Source organism: Mus caroli, chromosome 9, assembly GCF_900094665.2.
Source record: "Mus caroli chromosome 9, CAROLI_EIJ_v1.1, whole genome shotgun sequence".
Classification (NCBI taxonomy): Eukaryota; Metazoa; Chordata; class Mammalia; order Rodentia; family Muridae; genus Mus; species Mus caroli.
In genome coordinates, this window is record NC_034578.1 from 107,381,306 (window position 1) to 107,402,077 (window position 20,772).

The 20,772-nt window shown below is 44.4% G+C and overlaps 1 protein-coding gene across 36 annotated transcripts in view; it reads right to left on the reverse strand.

Annotated features, from left to right (window-relative positions):
• Positions 1-20,772, reverse strand: part of Arpp21 (cAMP regulated phosphoprotein 21) — a 167,061-nt gene that overhangs the window by 47,369 nt on the left and 98,920 nt on the right. For all 36 annotated transcript variants that reach the window (XM_029481269.1, XM_029481278.1, XM_029481270.1 and 33 more), the window contains 4 exons: positions 13,241-13,422; positions 12,382-12,486; positions 10,579-10,839; positions 5,526-5,652 (listed from right to left, as the gene is read on the reverse strand). In XM_029481269.1, coding sequence (XP_029337129.1) covers positions 5,526-5,652; positions 10,579-10,839; positions 12,382-12,486; positions 13,241-13,422 — 675 coding nt within the window. The remainder of the gene's footprint in view (positions 1-5,525; positions 5,653-10,578; positions 10,840-12,381; positions 12,487-13,240; positions 13,423-20,772) is intronic.

Genomic DNA, 20,772 nt, shown 5'->3' on the forward strand with positions numbered 1-20,772 from the left:
AGAAGAGAAGAGAAGAGAAGAGAAGAGAAGAGAAGAGAAGAGAAGAGAAGAGAAGAGAAGAGAAGAGAAGAGAAGAGAAGAGAAGAGAAGAGAAGAGAGAGAAAGAGAGAGATAACAGCTTACCCAATCCTCACTGATCAGAGTCTTTCCCGTCCAGACTCTTACTGTGGAATGTTCTAACATTCTCTTTGAAGGAAATGAAGCACATTGGCTTGGAAAAAAAGCCAGTTGACAACAAGCTCAGTGTACCTTGAAGGCTTCACTGCTGTGCTTAGGAGATGCCAGGGATATGGGGTACCCCTTGCCTGGACGTATATGCCAGGCCTTTAGGAGGTTTTATGACCCATGTGAATTTCCACCTTTCAAGATGGTCAGAACTAGCAATTAAAATGCCAAGCAACACGTGGGAGACCTCAACAAAATGTAGATGTCATCTGTACAGTATGGTACCTAAACAGACCATCCCAAACGTTTCCCCAAAAGTTCATTCCTGAAGGCAGAACATGGCTGGCTATGTTAAAACCACCTCAACGATTTCAGCAGAACCAGAATCACACTGAATCTCTACCTTCAACCGTAACAGAAGACAAGAAGGAACTCTTCAAACCCCTGTGCATCGAGCAGCACAACACTAAATAATGTGTGGGTCAAAGAGGCAATGTTAAAAGAACTTTAAAGATGCTTACAAGGCTCAGAAGTGTAGCTTGCTGCTAGAGAAGCATCCACAAGGTCCTGGGTTTGATCCCAACCACATGCAGAAAGACAAAACCAATCCAAACCATGGAAATGGAAACACAGCGTGTGAGGACATGGGCACAGTGGTGGTGCTTCGCTGAGAGGGAAGCAGAGAGTACTTTGTGTTTATGGTAAAGAAAGATCGAGATGTGCCCCATCAACTGAGCCTCCTATCTCAAGAACACAGGAGACGACATCAGAGCAAAGGGACAGGGAGCACAGAAATGGAAATGGTAAATGAATAGAGAAAAATTGATGAAACAATGACAGATTGGGTAAATTTGGTTAATATAGAAAGGGTATCCTGAAGTAAAGAGAGGAGTTTGGCAGAGGCAAAGCCAGGCATAGAACTGTGGGAGAGGAAAGAAGGCAAGGGGGGAGGGGTTTTTGGCTCAGTGCTACAGAGCTTGCTCAGCATAGTCATGACCTGGGATTCAACCCCTACCGCTGTAAACTGTAATAATAGTTATTATTAATTATAAAGAAATCCAAATAGCAATGCCAACCTCATGTTCCTAAATTTCACAGCTTTCAAGAAATGGGCCAATTCCTTGAGAATCACCAACTTCCCAAACTCAAACTCATGTGTGTAAAAGACCATCGGAGCAGCCCTCTAACCACAAATAGATCAGAGATGGACTAGTGGTTAAGAGGAGCACTTACTGATCTTACAGAGAACCGGGGTATAGATTGTAGTACCCATATCAGGACACTCAACCACTCCAGCTTCAGGGGTTCTAACATTCTCTTATGATCTCTTCTTATGCACACAGCACACATACATGCACTCAGGCACACATATTTTTTTTTTAAATACAATCCATAATTTAAGTGCTCTGGAAATTCTCATAAAATTATCAGGGAAAGCTAAAGAAATTGTTTTGACCCTATAGGGAAAAGCATTTCTAAGCAAAACTCTGTCGACATTTGAAGAAAATAAAACTCTAAACTCACACACTCTCCTCAAAACAAATAATCAAAAAAATAACCCCCCCAAGTAAACAAATAAATAAACAACAACAACAAAACCAGAAGGGGATGGTACACTTCTCAGTCCCTTTTATAAGGTCAGTGTTGCTCAAATGGCAAACGCAGATTCTTCTCAAATGCTCATTTACAAATGTGCACAGAACGTTTCCCATAGGAGATATTCTACAATCAAGGATTATAATTTCCAATATAAATAACTGTGAGATCCAAATATCATTTTGGAAACATCCCCTTTGGCTTCTCCAAAACTGCTTACTATCCCTAGTCTTCATGGATCATTATCATCAGGCGGAGATTTTGAATTTTAGCATTGCCTATCAATGGAGCAAACAGAAGGAAGTCACCAAGAGGAAGATTCTTGTCCCTGGTGTAACTCATATCCACGAGCTCAGTTGCTCATTCACCAGCTGCAAGGACTCCGGTTTTCTTTACAAAAATCCACTGTCTGTGCTAGGAAGTTAACAGTGGGGAAAACACCTGCTGGGCAAGCATTAGGACCAGCGTTCTGATCCCCAGCTCCCAGGTGGGCAAGGGGGCCTGTCTGTAATTCCAGTATTGAAAAATAAGAGTCCAGAGGACACTGGCCACTCAGGCTAGCCCTATCTGTGAATACAGAGGATTCCTGACATCAACCTGAGTCAATGCTTGCCGCATGCACCTACACACTCTTTTGCCCACACACATGCAGATGTGTATTCATAAACACATGCATTTACACACACACACACACACACACACACGAATGGGAAAAATGATAAAAACAAGACATTACATGGAGTTTTAAGGCCTAGCCAAGGCATTGTAACCTGACAGGGGATCAACTCTGCCAAGAACATAGAAGAGAGAGATGCTTTTTATTATAATTAAATACAAGTTGCAGGGAGTTTTCAGAACAGAGTGGGGATAAATCTCACTGACTTTAATGGACAAAAAGGCTCTAGTATGTGATAGCCCAGATTGGAGCAGGAAGACTAGACAGAGCATATCTGTAGAGTGGCTTTGAGTCAGCTATAACAGAGTTTATCCATAAAGATGATGAGGATGGAGTAGGGGGTGTGGGTGGGAGTGGCATTGCACAGCCCCTCCAGAACACACAGCTGTCACAACCATCTAAAGGGACAATGTCCAACTATTGGAACATTCCCATGAACAACCCCACCATGGCATATTCAAACTCTGCTAGTTTTCACTAGGCCTTAGATCTTCCTTCCACCAGAAGGTAGAGCATACATGCGTCATCACAGTTCACAGTTAGATTTTATCAGCACAGGATTCTTTGTGACTTTGAGCTACCATCTGCCTTCACCAATCCACAGTAAACTCACTTTCTGCAGGGCAAGCTCTGCTGGGATTGTCAGCCAGGTGTCAGGTGCAATCATCAAACCTGGAAGGGCAAAGGTCTCGTTCTGCATCTGTGTGCTGTTGGTGGCACGTCTGGGGACCACACCATTCTTGAGTCATTTCCCTTTTCCTGTCTCTTACTCTCAGACCACAATGACTGTCACCCATGGCTTGGACTCGTGGAACCTGCCCTTGTCCCCACTCTGAATACAAGCCTTCCATAGGATTTACTCTTTGTAATAATAATAATAAAAAACATCGGTTACCATCTCTCTTAGGGGATTGCATATCCATGGTCCTACATGACACCAGGTTGCCAAGTTATGTGGCTGAGATTATCTACATGTATGTTCCAGGGATGCAGGAGGGATTTCTGTGTCTCTCAATATTCTCATTACACCTCATAAAAGAATGAAAACATCACAGCTACTTTCTCATATGTCATCAGTCATAAGGAAAGACAGAGGAGAAGAGGCATGGCCAAGGTGTTACCAGTGATTGTTCTAATCCTAATTCTGGGGCTCTGGGACCTGGACACAGACTCTGCACTGACCAGGTTCCTACATTGTTGTAGCCACACCCCTTTCTACTAGAATACCCAATCATGGAATATCTCTTTAGAATTCTGGAAGCCACACCCAGACACTACATTGGATACATGTGAGATCAGTAGAATTGATGACCCGCATTGGGTTTCTTCCTAATGCATTCCTGACTCAAAGGCAACCTTCTCTGTGGTACCTGAGATTAAATGGTAACTTTGGGTGTGAATGTGCGTTTGCACACTAGTGCAAGGGTGGTGTATGTGTAGGTAGACACGCATGTGTAGAGGCTTGCAGGCAACTGTTTCATTCCTTAGGCACTGTACATCTTGGCTTTTGAGACAGGCTCTCTCACTGGCTTGATGTTTGTTCAGTCGGCTAGGCTGGCCGGCCAGTGAGCCTCAGGCTCAGTGAGCTTGTCTCTGCCTCTCCAGGGCTGGGATTACAAACCCAAGTCATCACACAGACACCTTTATGTTAGACCTGGGTTCTGATGATCAAATTAGGGTCACCAGCTCAGTTTTCTCACAGTACTAAAGAATAATCTTTAAGTAAACATAGGCAGACAAAGACGGGACCATTCACACGCAAATGCACTATCCTGCAGGATTGAGTGGAAGGAACCGCACAGTCCCTACCAACAAGCTGGAGATTTCCTGGCAATTGCACAATGCAAGGTCTAAGGCTTCCCCTTAAAAATGACTTCATACACCTTTGTCCTTACTTCTATAAAAGTACAAGGGTCACTCAAAGGTCCCAGACAAATACAACATTTAAACAAGATTAAAAACTGGCCATTGTGAGTTCCTCTAATTTCTCTCAAAAGGCTTTAAATGGGCCGGTGGTGAATGAAATTAAGAGCACATAGCCAAACCAACGTGCAGAAGAACTGAATTCTGTCTCCAGTTTGGATCTGGCAAAGCTTCAGTATCAACATCACCATCAGCATCAGCATCATCAACATTGGAGTTCTTGCGGTGTTTGTGCCTGTAGCTAATCCTTGGCAAGGATTGTAAGTTTGTTTGTTTGTTTGTTCTAGCTTGTAAAAAATGGCACATATCATATCCATGTCACCCACGTGTATCTGCACATATTACGCATTCCTGTGCGGTTGTATCCATCGCAGACTTCAGACCTTAGAGCAGGCGTTCGGTGGAGAGCCGCAGCAGGAGCTCTTTAGTGTGACCTACTTACAGATGCAGAGACTTCAGCATGTCAATTAGCACTTTCTCCCTGCAGTTTGGTCGGCAGGATTGACAGGGAATTCTGCCTTGCGGCGCTTCCCTTAGCCCTGCTGGGCGCCTGCTGCTCTCGGGATAGCGGCATTCCTTAGGAGTTTGACACAGTAGGGAAAGAGACCGGTTCACTGTGAGACCTGCTACTCACTCTCTTACAGTGCATCGGCCCCCCTTCCCACTGCACAGTGGCTGCCGGGGCTCTGGGTGTCAGGCATGTGGCCTTCGTGGCAGTAAAACATGGAGTCAGAGTTCCAATATTGCCCGCTGCATAGTCGGGAGCCTTCTTTTAAAGCCGGCGCTGGATTTTAGGACAGTATCAACACAGCCTAATTTGGCCCCTTAAGGACTAGGGAAGATACTCTCTTCAAATTGAAAAGGAAACAACAAAGCACATGGGCTTGGAAGATAGGGGTGCGCTTGTCTCTCTGCTTTAAAATAAACTCAGAGGATGTAAAAAATAGCTTTGGGGAACAACTGAGCATGCGCAGGCTCATAGGCTCTCATCTCCTCGCGCCTTTTAGTTTCCCACAGAGTGAATCAATTGCTTTGCTAGTTTCCCTGGGTAGGGGAAACATGTGACTTAAATTTTCTCTTTGGGTATTCATCCAGTAAGTACAGCTATGAAATTCACCATCAAAAATAACCAAGCCGGAGGACTGAAAGGAAACATTTCCCGTACCTGCTTGCTGTGCGGTCTGTGGTATTTGCTGACTCCGCTGAGCACTGTACTGGACTGAGGCGAGGGGTCGGTACTGCTGTGTGGTTGAGGTAGGGTACTGACCAGATGGGTAGTAATATACGGACATCTGTGGGACAAGAGGAGAGAGAAACAGAGATGAGAGCTGTTCACAAGAAACATATTTTTTCACATAAAACCCACTGTTGCGATACAGTGTCATTAACTGTGGCAGATGTTGAAGGTGGGCCATGAGCATCCTCTCTCACACCTGTTTCAATGTGCAAGGTCTTTCTCCCCTGTTGGGAGATATCTCCTGTCCACGCTTTGGAAGCCGAGGAACTTTCTGTGACCTGCTTTGATCAATGCAAAGAGGCAAACGTGATGTGATGTCTGTCATTCCCATACCGGAACTTTAAGGAGATTTGCAACCCCACTGCAGGGGCAAAGGATTTAGTCTCCAGGCAAACACCTTATCTATCCTGCTGTGTTGGGAGACCAGAGACTCCCCTCCCTGCTGACTGGCTGACTGGCCCCTCAATCTTCAGATGTTGAGCACAGCCTGGGTCAGGTGCTCCAGTCCGTACCATATGGAACTGAAATGAACTTCCTGGGAGGAGTCTGGCCCACGTAGTGACTGTGTCATGAACAGCAAAAGGCCACTTGATGTCTTGTCAAAGATTCAAAGAGTGATTTATACATACCCTGTATCAAAATTTGCAGCATATGTAATATAAATGGAGCTATGTTAAGATATTGTGTAGGTATCTTCTGCAAACTTATTTTTAGTAGTGGGGACTGAATTTAGGCTTTATGTCTGCTGGGTAAGCCCTTTATTAGTCACCAAGCTGTAGTATCCCTAGGCATCCTGTTTCTCTCTCTCTCTCTCTCTCTCTCTCTCTCTCTCTCTCTCTCTCTCTCTCTCTNCTCTCTCTCTCTCTCTCTCTCTCTCTCTCTCTCTCTGTGTGTGTGTGTGTGTGTGTGTGTGTGTTTGTGTGTGTGTGTGTGTACACGTTCATGGGTATGAGCATGGATGTGGAGGCCAGAGGTCAACCTTCGGTGTCATTCCTCAGGTGCTATTCATGTTGTTTGCTTGAAACAAGATTCCCATTAATGTGAAACTTACTGATCAGCGAGGTCAGCTGGCAAGAGAAACCCAGGGACTCTACTTCTCTCCACTTGCCCGGCTGGCTCTGAGATTCCAAAATGAGCCACTCTGAATGGCTTTTTAATGTGGATGTAGGGGATCAAACGCAGGTAGGTATTCATGCTTGCATGGTAAGCATTTTACTGACTGACCGATCTCCCCAGCCATTCTTGGAGATCCTTTTATTTGGAAGTTTAAGACAGTCTTATGCATAGTTGCCAAGACTTTGACTCATTCTGTAGTTCAGGAAGGTCTTGAATTCACATTTTTCCTACCTCATTTTCCTCAGATGCTGGGGTTACAGGTCTACACCCCTCAGACCTGCTAGCTTTCCATTAAACAGGCCTACTGTTTAATGACTGACAGCCAGTGAAAACCCCCTAACCCTTTCCATTGAGATCAAATGCTTCCTGGTATAGAAGACATCTTTGCCTACCTATTAATGCTATGTGATGCTAGTTTCTTACTCATTTCAGCTAACTCCTTCTGTCTTCAGGTCTCTGGCTTTTCTCTTCTCATCTTTAAAGGGAGCATAGGTGGCCATCCACTATATACTCCAGAGTATACAAGTTGTGTGTATAGAAGAAGATAGTGAACCAATTATTTTATAGCTCTGATTTTTATGCCTATTTAATCTTTTGATTTGATTATATCATAAGATACTAGTGTTCCCTCTTGCTACTGGAGTGTATAATATGTTCCCATACCTCAGGAAGAAGGCGGAAGCAAAGAAAGCATTGTATGGCCGTGGTTTGGCAATGCCATGGAATCAACATGAACGGCATTCTCACTTTCTAGTATGGTAGAGGACTGAGGGGAGGGGGCTGGGAGAGCCTGGAACGATTCTCTGCCTCATTGCTTAGCAATCAGTCATTTACTGATTGCACTCATTATTTGTGGTCATTTAACCTGTCTCTGTCTCTGCCTCTCTCATTGTGTGTGTGTGTGTGTGTATTTAGAGTGTGATGTTGGGTGTCTTCGTCAGAAGCTCCGCTTTACTTTTTAGGATAATTTGTTTTATTCTTCATGTATGAATGTGTTGCCTGCATGTGTGTATGTACACCATGCTCGTGTCTGTTGTCTGTGGGAATCACATCCCTTGGAGTTGGGATTATGAATAGTGGTGAACCACTGTGTAGGTGCTGGTCGTTGAAACCCAGGTCATCTGTAACCCATGAGTCATTTCTCTGGTCCCTCCATCTCACTTTTGGCATAGGGTTTCTCACGAAACATTCAGGTCAACAGCTTTCAGGTCAACAGCTTATTTAAACGGGGCGGTCAATAAAGTCTAGGGACCTGCTTGATTCTACCCTGGACCTTCCCCAGTTCTGGTGTTACAGATGTGCATAGCCACACCCAGCTTTTACAGGTGCTAGCAGTCCCAGCCCAGATCTTCATGCTGCCTTACCAAGCATGCTATGAGCTGTATCATCTCCTTAGTCTGTTCTCTCCTTTTGATAATCTCAATTCAAAAAAAAAAAAAACAAAAAAAAAACTGAAAACATAAAGAATTCATGAGCAAATCGATTTAGATCTATTCTGGAAATTTTTTTTTGATACAGTTAAAAGTCACTATTACCCATTACGTATTATATAGATGCCCTACAATTTAATTAAGAACAAGTACCTCCAAACTATCTATTATCATTATATGTGCACATCTGTTATTCTGGCTTGTACCTTAGGAAAAAGATTATGTGTCATTTCCATCTAAGCTTATAAACACAATACCCATTCCTTAAACCTACTTATTATTTCAGTGTATACATAAGTGTGTCTTGTGGGAATGTGGAGATAGATGTGGGACTCTGCACGCCATGGAATGGGTATGGAGGTAAGAAGACAACTTATGAGAATCAGTTCTTTCCTCCCAGCATATGGGCCTAATGAGCAAATTGGCCTCACCAGCCCAGGCTATCTTTTCTGTAGGCTTCTAGGATTGAATATTAATCAAAAAAAAAAAAAAAAAACTTCAAAGGTAAAGAATGGAGGGCCAATACTTGAAAAGTTCCTAGTGAGCATTCATAATTTGGAAAAAAAAATGTCAAACTTGATATATGTAGATTTTAGAAGCTACTCATTTCTGTTTGTTTAATCTTGTTCTTCTTCTTAAATTGTATTTCTTTCCGTGCCTAGCAAAGGTTTGGACAACTTTACCTGGCCCTTCTCCGTGGTGTGCCATTACTAAGTCCTTAGGAATGGTGACATCAGACACTCAGACGCTAATGGGCACTTGGCCCATCCCAATCCTCCAGTCCTCTAAAGGAAGGAAAGTGAACTGAGCCCATGGACATATTTGGGAAACCCAATGCCCCTCCCTCAGGTTGTTCTTAGCCTCACTCAAATGGATAGTGGTCTCCTTCTAGTGGCATTAGGAAAGCACACACAAGCCAGAGGAAACATTCAAAGGTTCTTTGAAGAGACAGGCATATTTCCACCAACACCCCCAGACTGGTTCAGTGGAACTCTCTCCAGTGTTGAATGGTTGGCTAGCTAAACTTTAAAGTGGTGATTACATCAGAAGTCACTATGTGTTGTGACCTACATAAACCTGGATCAATGGATCTGTTTGTTTCCAATAATTAAGTTTGAAGTATTGAATTTATAGTAAAATAATTAATATAGGAATGGAATAGTTACTTAAAACTATCTTAAACACAACTTTAAATCCCACCAGGGAGGAAATATTACTGAGATGGTGACTGGGGCGTCCTCCACTAATTAATCATTCAAAATGAACAACTGAGGAAAAAAATCATTTCCTGCCAGAGAGTTTTGTGTGTCTTGAAGAGAAAATAATTTATTCAGGATGTGAAGGCAGTGGAACTAATGCCACCACGGTGACATGCACTTTAAACAGCACCTCCCAGGCTATGCTTCATAATTAGGACGGAAGCTGGTCGGGATTGTGTACGCCTTGAAAGCGGAGCAGAAAATGCTGGTGCGCATTTTCCATCTTGACAGTAATCACTTCCAATATTCTGCAAGGGATACCCAGGAGAGCCCCAGAGATGTTTGGTGCCGAACAGGAACACACAATCAGTCTTAGAGAAGACAGTAAAAATCAGTGACCTGTGGTGTCTTACATGCTCCAGTCAATTAAATATGATTAATGGCTACCTGTGAGATAGGCTGTGGGCTCTGGCTCTCCTGGGGGAGAGGAAAGGACAGTGGATATTGGCTTTGCTCTGTTCTTTGTATTCATAGAGACAAGCCTGTTTGGAGATCAGCTCCAGAAGATGGCTGTGAACGGATAAGCAAGGAAAACAAATTTCTTGAGCAGCAAGGGAGGGGTTTAAGGTTTCTAGGTTTAGGACATTCCCTTCCTGGCTTTTGCCATGTGAACAGCATCACCCATATGTGGTGTGTGTGTGTGTGTGTGTGTGTGTACATGTAGAGGCCAGAAGTCAACTTCAAGTGTCATTTTTCTCAGGAACCATCCAGCTTATTTTGGTTTGTTTGCTTGTTTATTCTGAGACAGGATCTCTAACTGACCTGGAACTGGCTGATTTGGCTACAGCCAATTGCCAGTAGACCCCAGGGATGCACCTGTTTCTGCCAGTTCAGTGCTGAGATTACAAGCACAGCCCACCACACCCATCTTTTTAACTTGGGTTCTGGGGATTGAACTCAGCTCCTCACCCTTGTTCATAAAGCACTGTTCCAACTGAGCCATCTCCCTAACCCAGAGTCAGTCATTTCCGTGGGCTTATGCCATCTACAAGACAGATTTCTCCAGGTTTCTCACCTTTGAGGTTCATTTGACTTTCTGACCACCAGGATCTCAGGAAGAGGACCAAGTATAGTTGGTAATGGGGACTGAGTGTGAACAAGAGGGCAAGACAATGGCAGAAATCAAAGGGCCACAAGCCATCTGTGGTGAAGAAGGGAGGGAAAGATCGCACCTACCTGCGCAGGTGGAGGCTGCTGTACAAATCCCTGGGGAGAGGGCGGGGCCTGCAGGACCTGCTGGGAGATGGGCGGGCCAGAGTCCGAGAAGCCCCCTGTGGAGAGCTGCTGGCCCGCAGAAGTGATGACGTAAGTTGGTGGCTGAGCTGTTTGTGGCATGAGAGAGGCTGGGTAGACTGTACCAGAGGGAGGTTCGGGAGTGTCTCCCGAGGACTGCCGGCTCATGCTCAGCTGGCTGAACTGGGCAGCCAGTTCTTCTCTCTGCGAGACAAGGGAATAAATGAACTCGGTCACAAGTAAAGCAAAGTGAGGTAGATACACACTCACACCGGAAAGGAGAGGGAGGAGGAGGAAGCAAAGCAAACACTAAATAAACAAACAAAAGAGTTCTTCAGCCAGACATACATATCAAGAAAAGTCATGCAAGAAATTAAGCCTTGATCAGCTGAAAAGCCCAGAGGTGGGAAACAATTTGGCCCAAATCTTCTTTCAACAGAAGGAAATTATTCTTTTTTTTTTTTTTTTGGTTTTTCGAGACAGGGTTTCTCTGTATAGCCCTGGCTGTCCTGGAACTCACTTTGTAGACCAGGCTGGCCTCGAACTCAGACATCTGCCTGCCTCTGCCTCCCGAGTGCTGAGATTAAAGGCGTGTGCCACCACGACCGGTAGATTATTCTCTTTTCATTGAGGGGATGGGCTCTAGAAATGAGGCACGGCAGCAAAGGAAGGTGTGGTTGTCAGCAGGACTTTCAGTGGCCAACCTGGATCTGCCTACTTCAGAGAAGATGAGCCTTCTTCTGGATAGAACCCACATGTCCATCTTACAGAAAACATCGATTCACTGGGCGTAACCTGATACTTATGGATTGTGTGCTGTTTCCACAAGGACTCACTGTAGTTAGGGAAAAGAACCAGGAGGCTGGATTCTTAGGAGACACGAGGTCGGGATCTTAGGGTAGTGATGGTCTACATTCCTGACTCTTGAGTTTTAGATAACCCTAGTGATCTTACATTGAGATCATGTAACCTGTTTGCGCATGACATCAAAGTCTAAGGATAATAAGTTGTGCTTGGCTAGTAAAGAGTGTGTGCACATATGTGCCTATGCATGAGGAATCAGAGGCCAATACTGGGTGTCTTCCTCCAACATCTCTCCAGTTTATGATTTGAAACAGTCTCTCACTGAACCTGGAGCTCATAAGTTTGGCTAGACTTGCTGGCTAGGAAGCCCACATGGCTCTCCTACTTCTGTCTCCAGAGCACTGAGTCTACAGATATTCACTACGTGGCCGGCTCTTTATAGGAGTCCTGAGAATCTGAGCTCAGTCCCTCTTACTTAGGAAGTATTTTATTGACATCTGGCCCGCCATTCCGTCAGTAAACTTTAAAAAGGATTTCAGAATGCAGAAGCGTTTAACTTAGGGAAAACAGGCAAAAGAAAGCAAGCTGCTTGAAGGGATGGATCGTATCAGTCAAGCATGAGACGTTTACATGTATACGATGACGTCACAGTCAGCCCAGGCCGTGCATTCGGCATCGTCTATAGCTGAACAGAAAAACTGTAGAACCTGTGAGCATGCTCTGTGTGCTTATGTGTGTGCATGTGTGGATGGATGCACACATGGGTGTGTTGTGTGTATGCATGCATATGTGTGCACGTGTGAGTGTGTGTATATGTGAGCACATGTGCTTGCCTGTGCACGGGTGTGAATGTATGAGTGTGAGTGTATGTGTGTAAGTACATGTGCTTGTATGTGTGCGTGTACGTGTGTGTGTGTGTTAGTTATGCTTATGATACTATACCAAGGGGAAGTGCTGCGTTGGCGACACAGGCAGGAGATGCTGGGGAGGAAAAGAGACCGCTGGATATTGCACAGACTGGGAAGATGGCTGCAGGCTCTGGACAGACTGGAGGGAAGAAAACACTGATCAGGTAAGAGGATAGTGTGGGGGCCTGAAATCCCATCCCATCGGAAGGGCATTGCGTCATTAAGAGGCTCTCCAAGATCATTCAGTGTAGAGAGGAAAGCTGTGTATGCAGAGCCAGATGGCTTTGGTCTTGAGGGGCCTCCAGAAAGCCTGCCTTGAAGTGTTGGGCACTTGAGTTGGTTGGGTGCTCTGAACTTACGGACATGTGTTGCCCAAGAACTAAGAAGTAAAAGCACACAAAAAAGAAGACTCCCCCAGGAAGCCTGCTTAGAACACATCAGGGTTCATTGTGCCTCCCTAGGGAAGGAGGGCATCTCTCTGCACCTTTCACAGGAGCCCAGAGATGAACATCCAGGTCAGCTGGGACTTGGCTGATCTCTGCTCTTCCCACTGAAGGAAAGGTCAGCACTGATTATGTAGACATGAATGTTTGATCTGTGGTGGGAAGGGGTGAATTAACTCAAAGTCCTAGAAGGGATTATAATTTGCTTTGCTACAAACAATATTTAGACCCAAGCAACTGTGCATCCATTTTCCCTAGTATCTACTCTCACCCAGTAGACACTTGCATTGGGTATAAGCAGATAATATTTTGTCCAGTGACGATTATACGATTATACTCTGGAAGATTTTACCTATAAGCCTGATGGGAAGTGACATGCCATATCTTTTCTCCTAGATGGATTGCCGACCTGAACCCTATGTGGCCCTCATCTTTAGGCCAGCTCCTCACCTGAGTGACCAGTGGCCCTGCCATCTGGGGCTGTGATGCCTGGACCTGCTGCTGAGGCTGAGGCGAAGGTTGCTGCTGTGGAGGTTGCTGGGGCTGCCCACCCACAGTGCCACGCAGTGTCTGCTGACTTCCGGGAGGGTTGTATATCGCAGGCGTTCCATCCGGGTTCACAAAGGGCTGACCTGAAATAAAGCCACACATAAGCCTGGGCTCAGTTGAGGGTCTCACTGTCTTTCCTGCAGGGAGAAAGAGCACTCTCATAGAATCTCTGAAAATAGCCTAAAGTAAAAGCACACCCAAGAGGAATTCAAGACAGGGACCCTGCTCCAAGGTCACATGCATTCCTGCTTGTGATCCAGACTAACTTAGGTATGATGATAGTGTGAGCACGTAGCAACTTAAGAAGTAGCAAATTAACCCACCTCCTTCAGGGAAATATGCCAGGCAAAGGGCCACTGTGAACAGTGGAGCCCAGTAGTCAGGCCTGAGGAGAAGCAATCTCTCTGCAACCCTGTTTTGTCTCCTGTATCTCACAGTCGTATACCGGGAGACAGCAGCTACTTTCTGATCACAGAACTCCGACTACATCCAGTAGCGAGTTATCTGCCAAAGCATTGATTTCGCTTCCATTCAGTCTGGCCACCAAACAAAAATTATTACAGGCACACAAACACATACACAAAATAAGGAGATGGAATGAATCTACTGCCCCCTTCTCTAAGCACACAACTGGGGATAGCCATGGTTCTATATTCATTTCCTTAATGAGTATACAAAGTAGCAGGGATCCCCATAGCTTTTTCTTACATGCTAAGTTTTGACTGAACTCCCATCTCTCTCACCTCATCCCCATTGTACCCCTCTTCACCTTTTGTTCCCCTTCTAGTTATAAATCATGTCTTTTCTTACCCCACCTCCCTCCCTTCCTTACAATCTCAATTCTCACATCTTGTGGATGGGCCCTTTCCAGTGACCATACTTCCACCTACACTTCCTCCCATATGCATGCATGCATACATACATACATACATACATACATACATACATACAACAATTGGAAACTAAGTCTACATGTGAGAGGGAATATGCAGTCTTCCCAAGCCTGGGTTGCCTTACTTAATATAAAGTTTTTCTGTTCCATCCATCTCTCTACAGATTTTGTAAGTTTGTTTTTCTTTTCTAGGTTTTATCTTTTTAAAGAAAGGCCAACCCTGCTTGGAGAATATAGTGCTACCACCACTTGTGACCAATACTCGCTTCTGCTGGATTCAAACTCATCATAAGGTGATCTGTCAATGGATTCTATCTATAGTTTTGCCTTTTGAGATATTGGCTTGCTCACTGTGATAATGTTGACTACTTAGTGACTGTGTGGCTTTGCAATTTGGAAAAATATGCTGGAGGAGGTGGAGGCTCACAGGGACATGGGGGTGAGGGCTACGGGATGCAGAGTGAAAGGTGGGAGGTGAGAGAGGAGGAGATGGGTAAAAAGAGAGCACACATTTCTGGTGTGGTGGACAGGGGTCTTGAGCACAGATCTCACCTCTTTTCAACAACCCTGTGAATATTTATTCTCATTTTTACCTCAGCAGAAGTAAAATTAAGCTCAAGGAGACCAGGAAATTCATTTGGCAAAATAAGCAACAGCAAGGGCAATGACTTAGAACAGTAAGGGAGGGAGATGTGCCTCTGCCTAGTGATGCCCCAATGTCTATTCACTTTCTGATATACCCAACATAACTGACTCATGAAAATATACATAAGGAGCACACAGTACAACTCAGACCCATGACAACTAAGAGGCATCAGCCAAGGCATGAGGACTTGGACAAGCCAGCAATGCTTTTCTTCTTCCTGTGTAGTCATAGAAGGGAGAAGACATGGTACCCAAGGAGATTGATCCGTGTACCCGCCAACTACCTTCTTCACTGTCCCATCATCTGGCAGCCCTACAGGGAATAAAGAGCTGGAGATGTTTCTCCTCAAGATGAACTCAGAAGTGCACTGCAGGAGCCTGAGAAAAAAGTCTAGCGGAAGTAGAACTTCCTGGACCAGTGTGGTGCTCCATGGAAAGCCTTCCCCACTGGGGGTTGGGCAGTGGCATCAGCAGCAAGTTGAGCTCTCCTGCAGCACATATCCCAAGCCTCTGAGCCTATCCGTTGTACTCAGGGAGACACGGGGCTTTCAGGAGCATCCGTTGTTCTGAACTGGAAGGATGTAAATGACATGGGGGCCTTGCCTTGATACTCTTGCTCATGTAGAAGCAGAACAAGCTAGGGTTGGCAATCTCATGGGAAAGAAATTAGCAACACGGACTGAGAAGGAGAGAGATCTGAAAACCAACTCAAGGAAGCATGCTATTCTAGGCGGGGAGCTCATGTGGACTTCACGACACAGTGGACCATTATGAAATAGGAGTAAACAAATTAAGTCAGAAACTTTAATCACTGCATATCAACAAACATGCCTCCTAGGACGAAGGACTTTATGACAGTAATCCCAGGACCAATACCACTCATGGCTACAGGAAATGAAGCAGAAATGCATCCTTAGAAAATATGCTGATTAAGTTGAGCAACTTCATATTCAGCCAGGCATGGAACGCTGGAATTCAGGATCTTTTCAAATTCCTGAATGCTGGGATTATAGGCATGGCTACCATACTCAGGTAACTTTTTTTTTTAAGTTCATAATGTCTCAGACACATGCCTTCTTACTATTGCCATTTAATTTTAGCTACATTTTACTGTATGACTTTTTTCCCCCTAAAAATCAAGTTTTTTTTTCCCTAGAATCAAAACTTGTAATCCATTGTTCCCCAAAGCCAGAAATTTGGAAAAGGCTAAAAATTATTTCAGCTTTAAACCATTTCTGGGCCTGGGAGGATAGGAGGGAAGAGAAGCTCTGATTGAGATGTAAAGTAAATTAATTAATTAATGAAAAAAAACACATTCTATCAATGTTTTGAGTATTCTAACACTCAGTTTTCTTTTAACCCCAGCACGGGGAGGGGGGGGCGGTCAGGAGGATCCCTGGGGCACCCTGGACAGTGAGTTTAGACCAATCAGGTGAACCTCAGGCTAATAAAAGACCTTGTTTCAAAAACAGGATGGACAGCCACTGAGGAAATATACCTGTTCTTGACCTGTGACCTCATAGGACACACACACACACACATTCACCCACACGCATGCATACACACCTGCCCAAACAAGTGCACCTATATAAACATTACCCATAAGTACACATACATATGCAGACACTAGCTCTCACAATACGTGAAAGGATTCTTTTCTATTATGACCTTGCTTCTGACCACTACCTCTGAGACATATGAAAATCTACCTCTAATTCTGGTTAGGTTATAACCCCAAATGCTCAGATGTCCTTTGTGATAAACTCTACAATCTCAGCTTGAAATGTGATTAGCACATTCTGGTGCAAAGCAAGAGATGGCCCAAAATAATTGCCTACAAGAGTTCTAATGATTCCGAAGGAAGAGATGGCTCGGCCTGGAGAGAACAGGGAGAGTCAAATGCTGGTTTGATGCTCACCCAGCAAAGGTGGCAGAGCTGAAGGAAAGCCAAGGCTGCCAGAGAAGAGAACAAAAGCAACTTCCCAGGACACCTGGGCCAGGTGGCTGTTGGCTTTCAAGTCAGAGCACAGCAGCTCCTCTGTGTCTGGCAAATTCCACCAATCCAGATACAATTAAGCTGAATACAAGCAATTAGTTTGAGTGACAGCTGAGGCAGACTGCGGGTAGGGGTGGGGGTGGAGCCTGGCTGGGCCTTGCTTCAGTCTGATGGAAGCAAGTGTGGCAAGCAGGCTCAGAAGACCACAGGAGGCATGTAGAGCTTGGGGAGAAAAGGCTTGATATCAGAAATAAGCTAGGGTACCCTCAGTTGAAAGCAGGGGCAGAGAAAGAGACTGGATGTAAAATACACATTCCTTTAAAAAACATACTAGCTGAGAAGGTTTTCCATGGTCCACATCAATATAGCTGTAATGATTTCAGTCATGGATCATTATTGAATAATCTCACAAAGCAGGCCATTTTGTTGTTTTGCAAGAAAAGAAAAAGAAATACACTTAACTAACTCTGGGGGAGTGAGATGGCTCAGCAGGTTAAAGCCTCTTGCTGACAAACCTGAAGATCTGAGTTCAACCCCAGGGATCCCCACAGTGGAGGGAAAACACTGACTCCCACCCAGTGTCCTCTGACCTCCATAGGCACAGTCTGGCATACTTGTGTCCCCCAGAAAGTGTAAAAAAATAAAACATAATTGAAAATGTCCCCTCTCCATGAGTCTATAAATATCTTAGTAACAAGGAAACACACACAAGGAAAGTCACATAAGAAATAAAATAGCCATAAGCTCTTGACACCAAAGCATGTCTGCTTCCCACTTGATAGAATGGTAAGGGAGGAAGGGAGAGGGGCTTTTCTTTCCTTCCTGTGTAGAAGGTCATGTTGACAGAGCATGCGATAGGAAGGATGAACTCCACCCTTGAAGGACATCTTGACAGACAGCGTAAGCAGAATTTCCAGACACGCTTGAGAACAATGTGGAAGCACTTTGGATAAACAGAAGCTGGGAGTCCTGATAAAAGTCTACGATTGAAGAGCCCAGCAGGAGCACCTGGCCGAGAAGTTCTGAGTGGCTCCTCAGAGTGAGGGCCCCAAATGCTGTATCCTTACACAGTCATGGATTTGCACAAGGTGAAGAGAAGGCAGTGTGAGTGAGTATACAGCGTGCAGGGGCATGCGCTAGGATCGGAGGGCTGCTTGTTGGCATTTCTATGCAACAGCATTTCTGTCAAATGCAACAAAATTTCTGTCAAATCTACCCAAAGGAGCCTGTGATTCAGGAAAGCTGAAGGAAGAATATGAGGAGGAGTCTAGACTTGCTTGGCAGGCATGATAGCATTGGATAAACAAACAAACAAAAACAAACAAACAAACAATTTGTGACTACTTACTCATTTAGGTTCCTGGAAATAACCATGAGGAATCAAGAGGGCTTGAGTAAGACTGAATGGGAGACAACTTGGTGGCTAAGACAAAATTCAAACATTTGGGGTCCAAGGAGAAGGCTCAGCAGGCAAGGGTCCTCGCTGAACAAGCATGAGAACCTCTATGTGAATTTCTACCACCCACACAAAAAGCTGGTGTTGCATGCTTGCCTGAGACAACACGATTGCTACAGCTTACCAGCTGCTAATATAACCACAGGTTCAGAGAGAGACTCTGTCTCAAAGTAATAAAGTGGAGAGTGATGGGGCATGACATCTGACACAACCCTCTGGCTTCTATCCACCCATGAGTAAATATACCACACAATATACCACACACACACATACCACACGAACATACACACGATTACCCACTGACCCAACCTCGCAAGCTCAGTCAATTACAAATTTGTACATGGAGCCCATTCCCAAGTATGACATTGAGTGGGAAGTCACTGTGCTAGCTAGGAAAACACATGGGATGCTTAGTAGATATGTATTTCACCAGTAACCATCCAGTACTTGTATTGTACCCAGAAGTCTGTCATTCATTCTAGGGAATCCAAACGCAATTAATTAGTCAATTAATTACGTAATTGTACAGGTTGTGTCCCCCCCACACACACACACAGTTATTTAAAATGCACCAACAAGGGGATAAGAAAGAAAGTGTTAAGTTTCAAACCCAGGACAAATCGATGACTAAGGTGCCTACTTAACATATCAAAGTAGACTTGGCTGCCAAGTTTTCCCAGCATCCCTCAGTAACTAGCAGTTACAGGATATGGATGGCATAGCCTGCCCCCTACCCTAAACTTCTCCAGCCCAAGGGCTGGGCTGCTCTTCCCCCATTTGCCATGCCCCATATAATTCAGACATTTTGGTTATCTAGTCTTTTCCTCTACTCATTACAATCCTGGCTCTCCCCTCTCTCTTCTCCCCTCTCTCCTCACATAGTCCCGGTCAGGGTCATGTTTACTCTGGACTCTCCCAAATTCTCTGCCTCTGGCTATGCTCTCTCTCATATATGCTCTCTCACAATAAAGCTTCTTCCCTCCCCGACTATGCCTAGGAACAGTCACATCTCGCCCCGCCCCCCTCATAGTAGTTAGCTACCATTGGTGAAATGGTATACATGAAATGGTATACATGAAAGTATTTGTGTCCTGTGCTTGGTAAGGTATGAAGAGTGATTTCTCACCCATGGATACCAGTGAAAAATGGATTCCAGCCCAGAAGATATAACTTGCAATAGAGGTCATATAAGAATCACATGGTATGTGTCACATGTATACTTACCATGCACACATACACATACCCATGACAGGTATATAGTATGAATTGCATACTTTAAAGACATGTGTGCATGCATATTCCTCTTAAAATTTTATTTTTATTAGTTTTCTCTTTGTGTGTATGTGTATGTGTGTGTTTATTAATTTTTTATTAGCTTTCACTGTGTGCCTACATGTGTGTGGGTGCCTACAAAAGCCAAAGATGTCAGGTTTCATGGAGGAGGATTTATGGGTGTTTGTGAGCAACCTGACTTGGACACTGTGAACCAAATGTAGATCCTCTTCAAGAGCAGTACCTGTTCTTAACCATTGACCAATCTCTCTGTCCCAGTATGTTTATATTTTCAATCAATGAAATTAAAAGCACTCTAGAAAGAAGAAATACAATTTGATTTTACGTGTATATGGATTGTGTATCTGTGTGTCTATATGTGGGCACAGCTGTGTGTCTGTATATGTGCACACATATGTGCATGCATGCATGCATGGATACAAGCTCATGAGTGTGACTGTGCTCGTGCATGACTGTGACTTGCACAACATTGATGTCTTGAGTATTCCTCAATGGCTTGCCACACTATTCATTATCTCTCAGTTGAGCCCAAAGCTCTACAAATTGGCTAGTCTCACTAATCAGTATGTCCCAGGCATCTCCTGCTTCCACTTCCCCAAGTCTCAAATTATTGACAAACTGCCATGCCTACCAGGCATTTACAGTGCCAGAGTCCTCACTCTTGTCCTCAGGCTGATGCAGCTGTTGCTCTAACCACTTAGCCATCCACCTAGCTGGGAAACGGAGCTTCTCCCCTCCCATGGTTCAGCCATATATAAAATACAATAACTGTGGTCATTTGTGAGGAAGAGTTCAATGCCTAGCGTGTGTCAAAGCAGACAAAGGTCTATAAAGAAACCATTCAGCAGTGACTTCCCTCTAGTTGAGAGCCTTTCTCAAAGGAGATGTTTTGATAGCAGCCTCAAGTGACTCCATCCAACGAATGAGAATCAGGAGTTGGCACCAGCAGAATTCTATTTCTTTGCTAAATAAGTTAGACTGGGTATAATAATATATACAGACATATGCAAAGCCACAGTACCATTACTAATGATACCCTACAAAACATACTTTTGTGTCTTTTTAAGAACACTCTGGAATTCTGTTTAAAGCAAATCAAGCAAATGAATGTTCTGTGCTGGCTCCTTCCAGCAAGCCCTCTGTCCACTCAA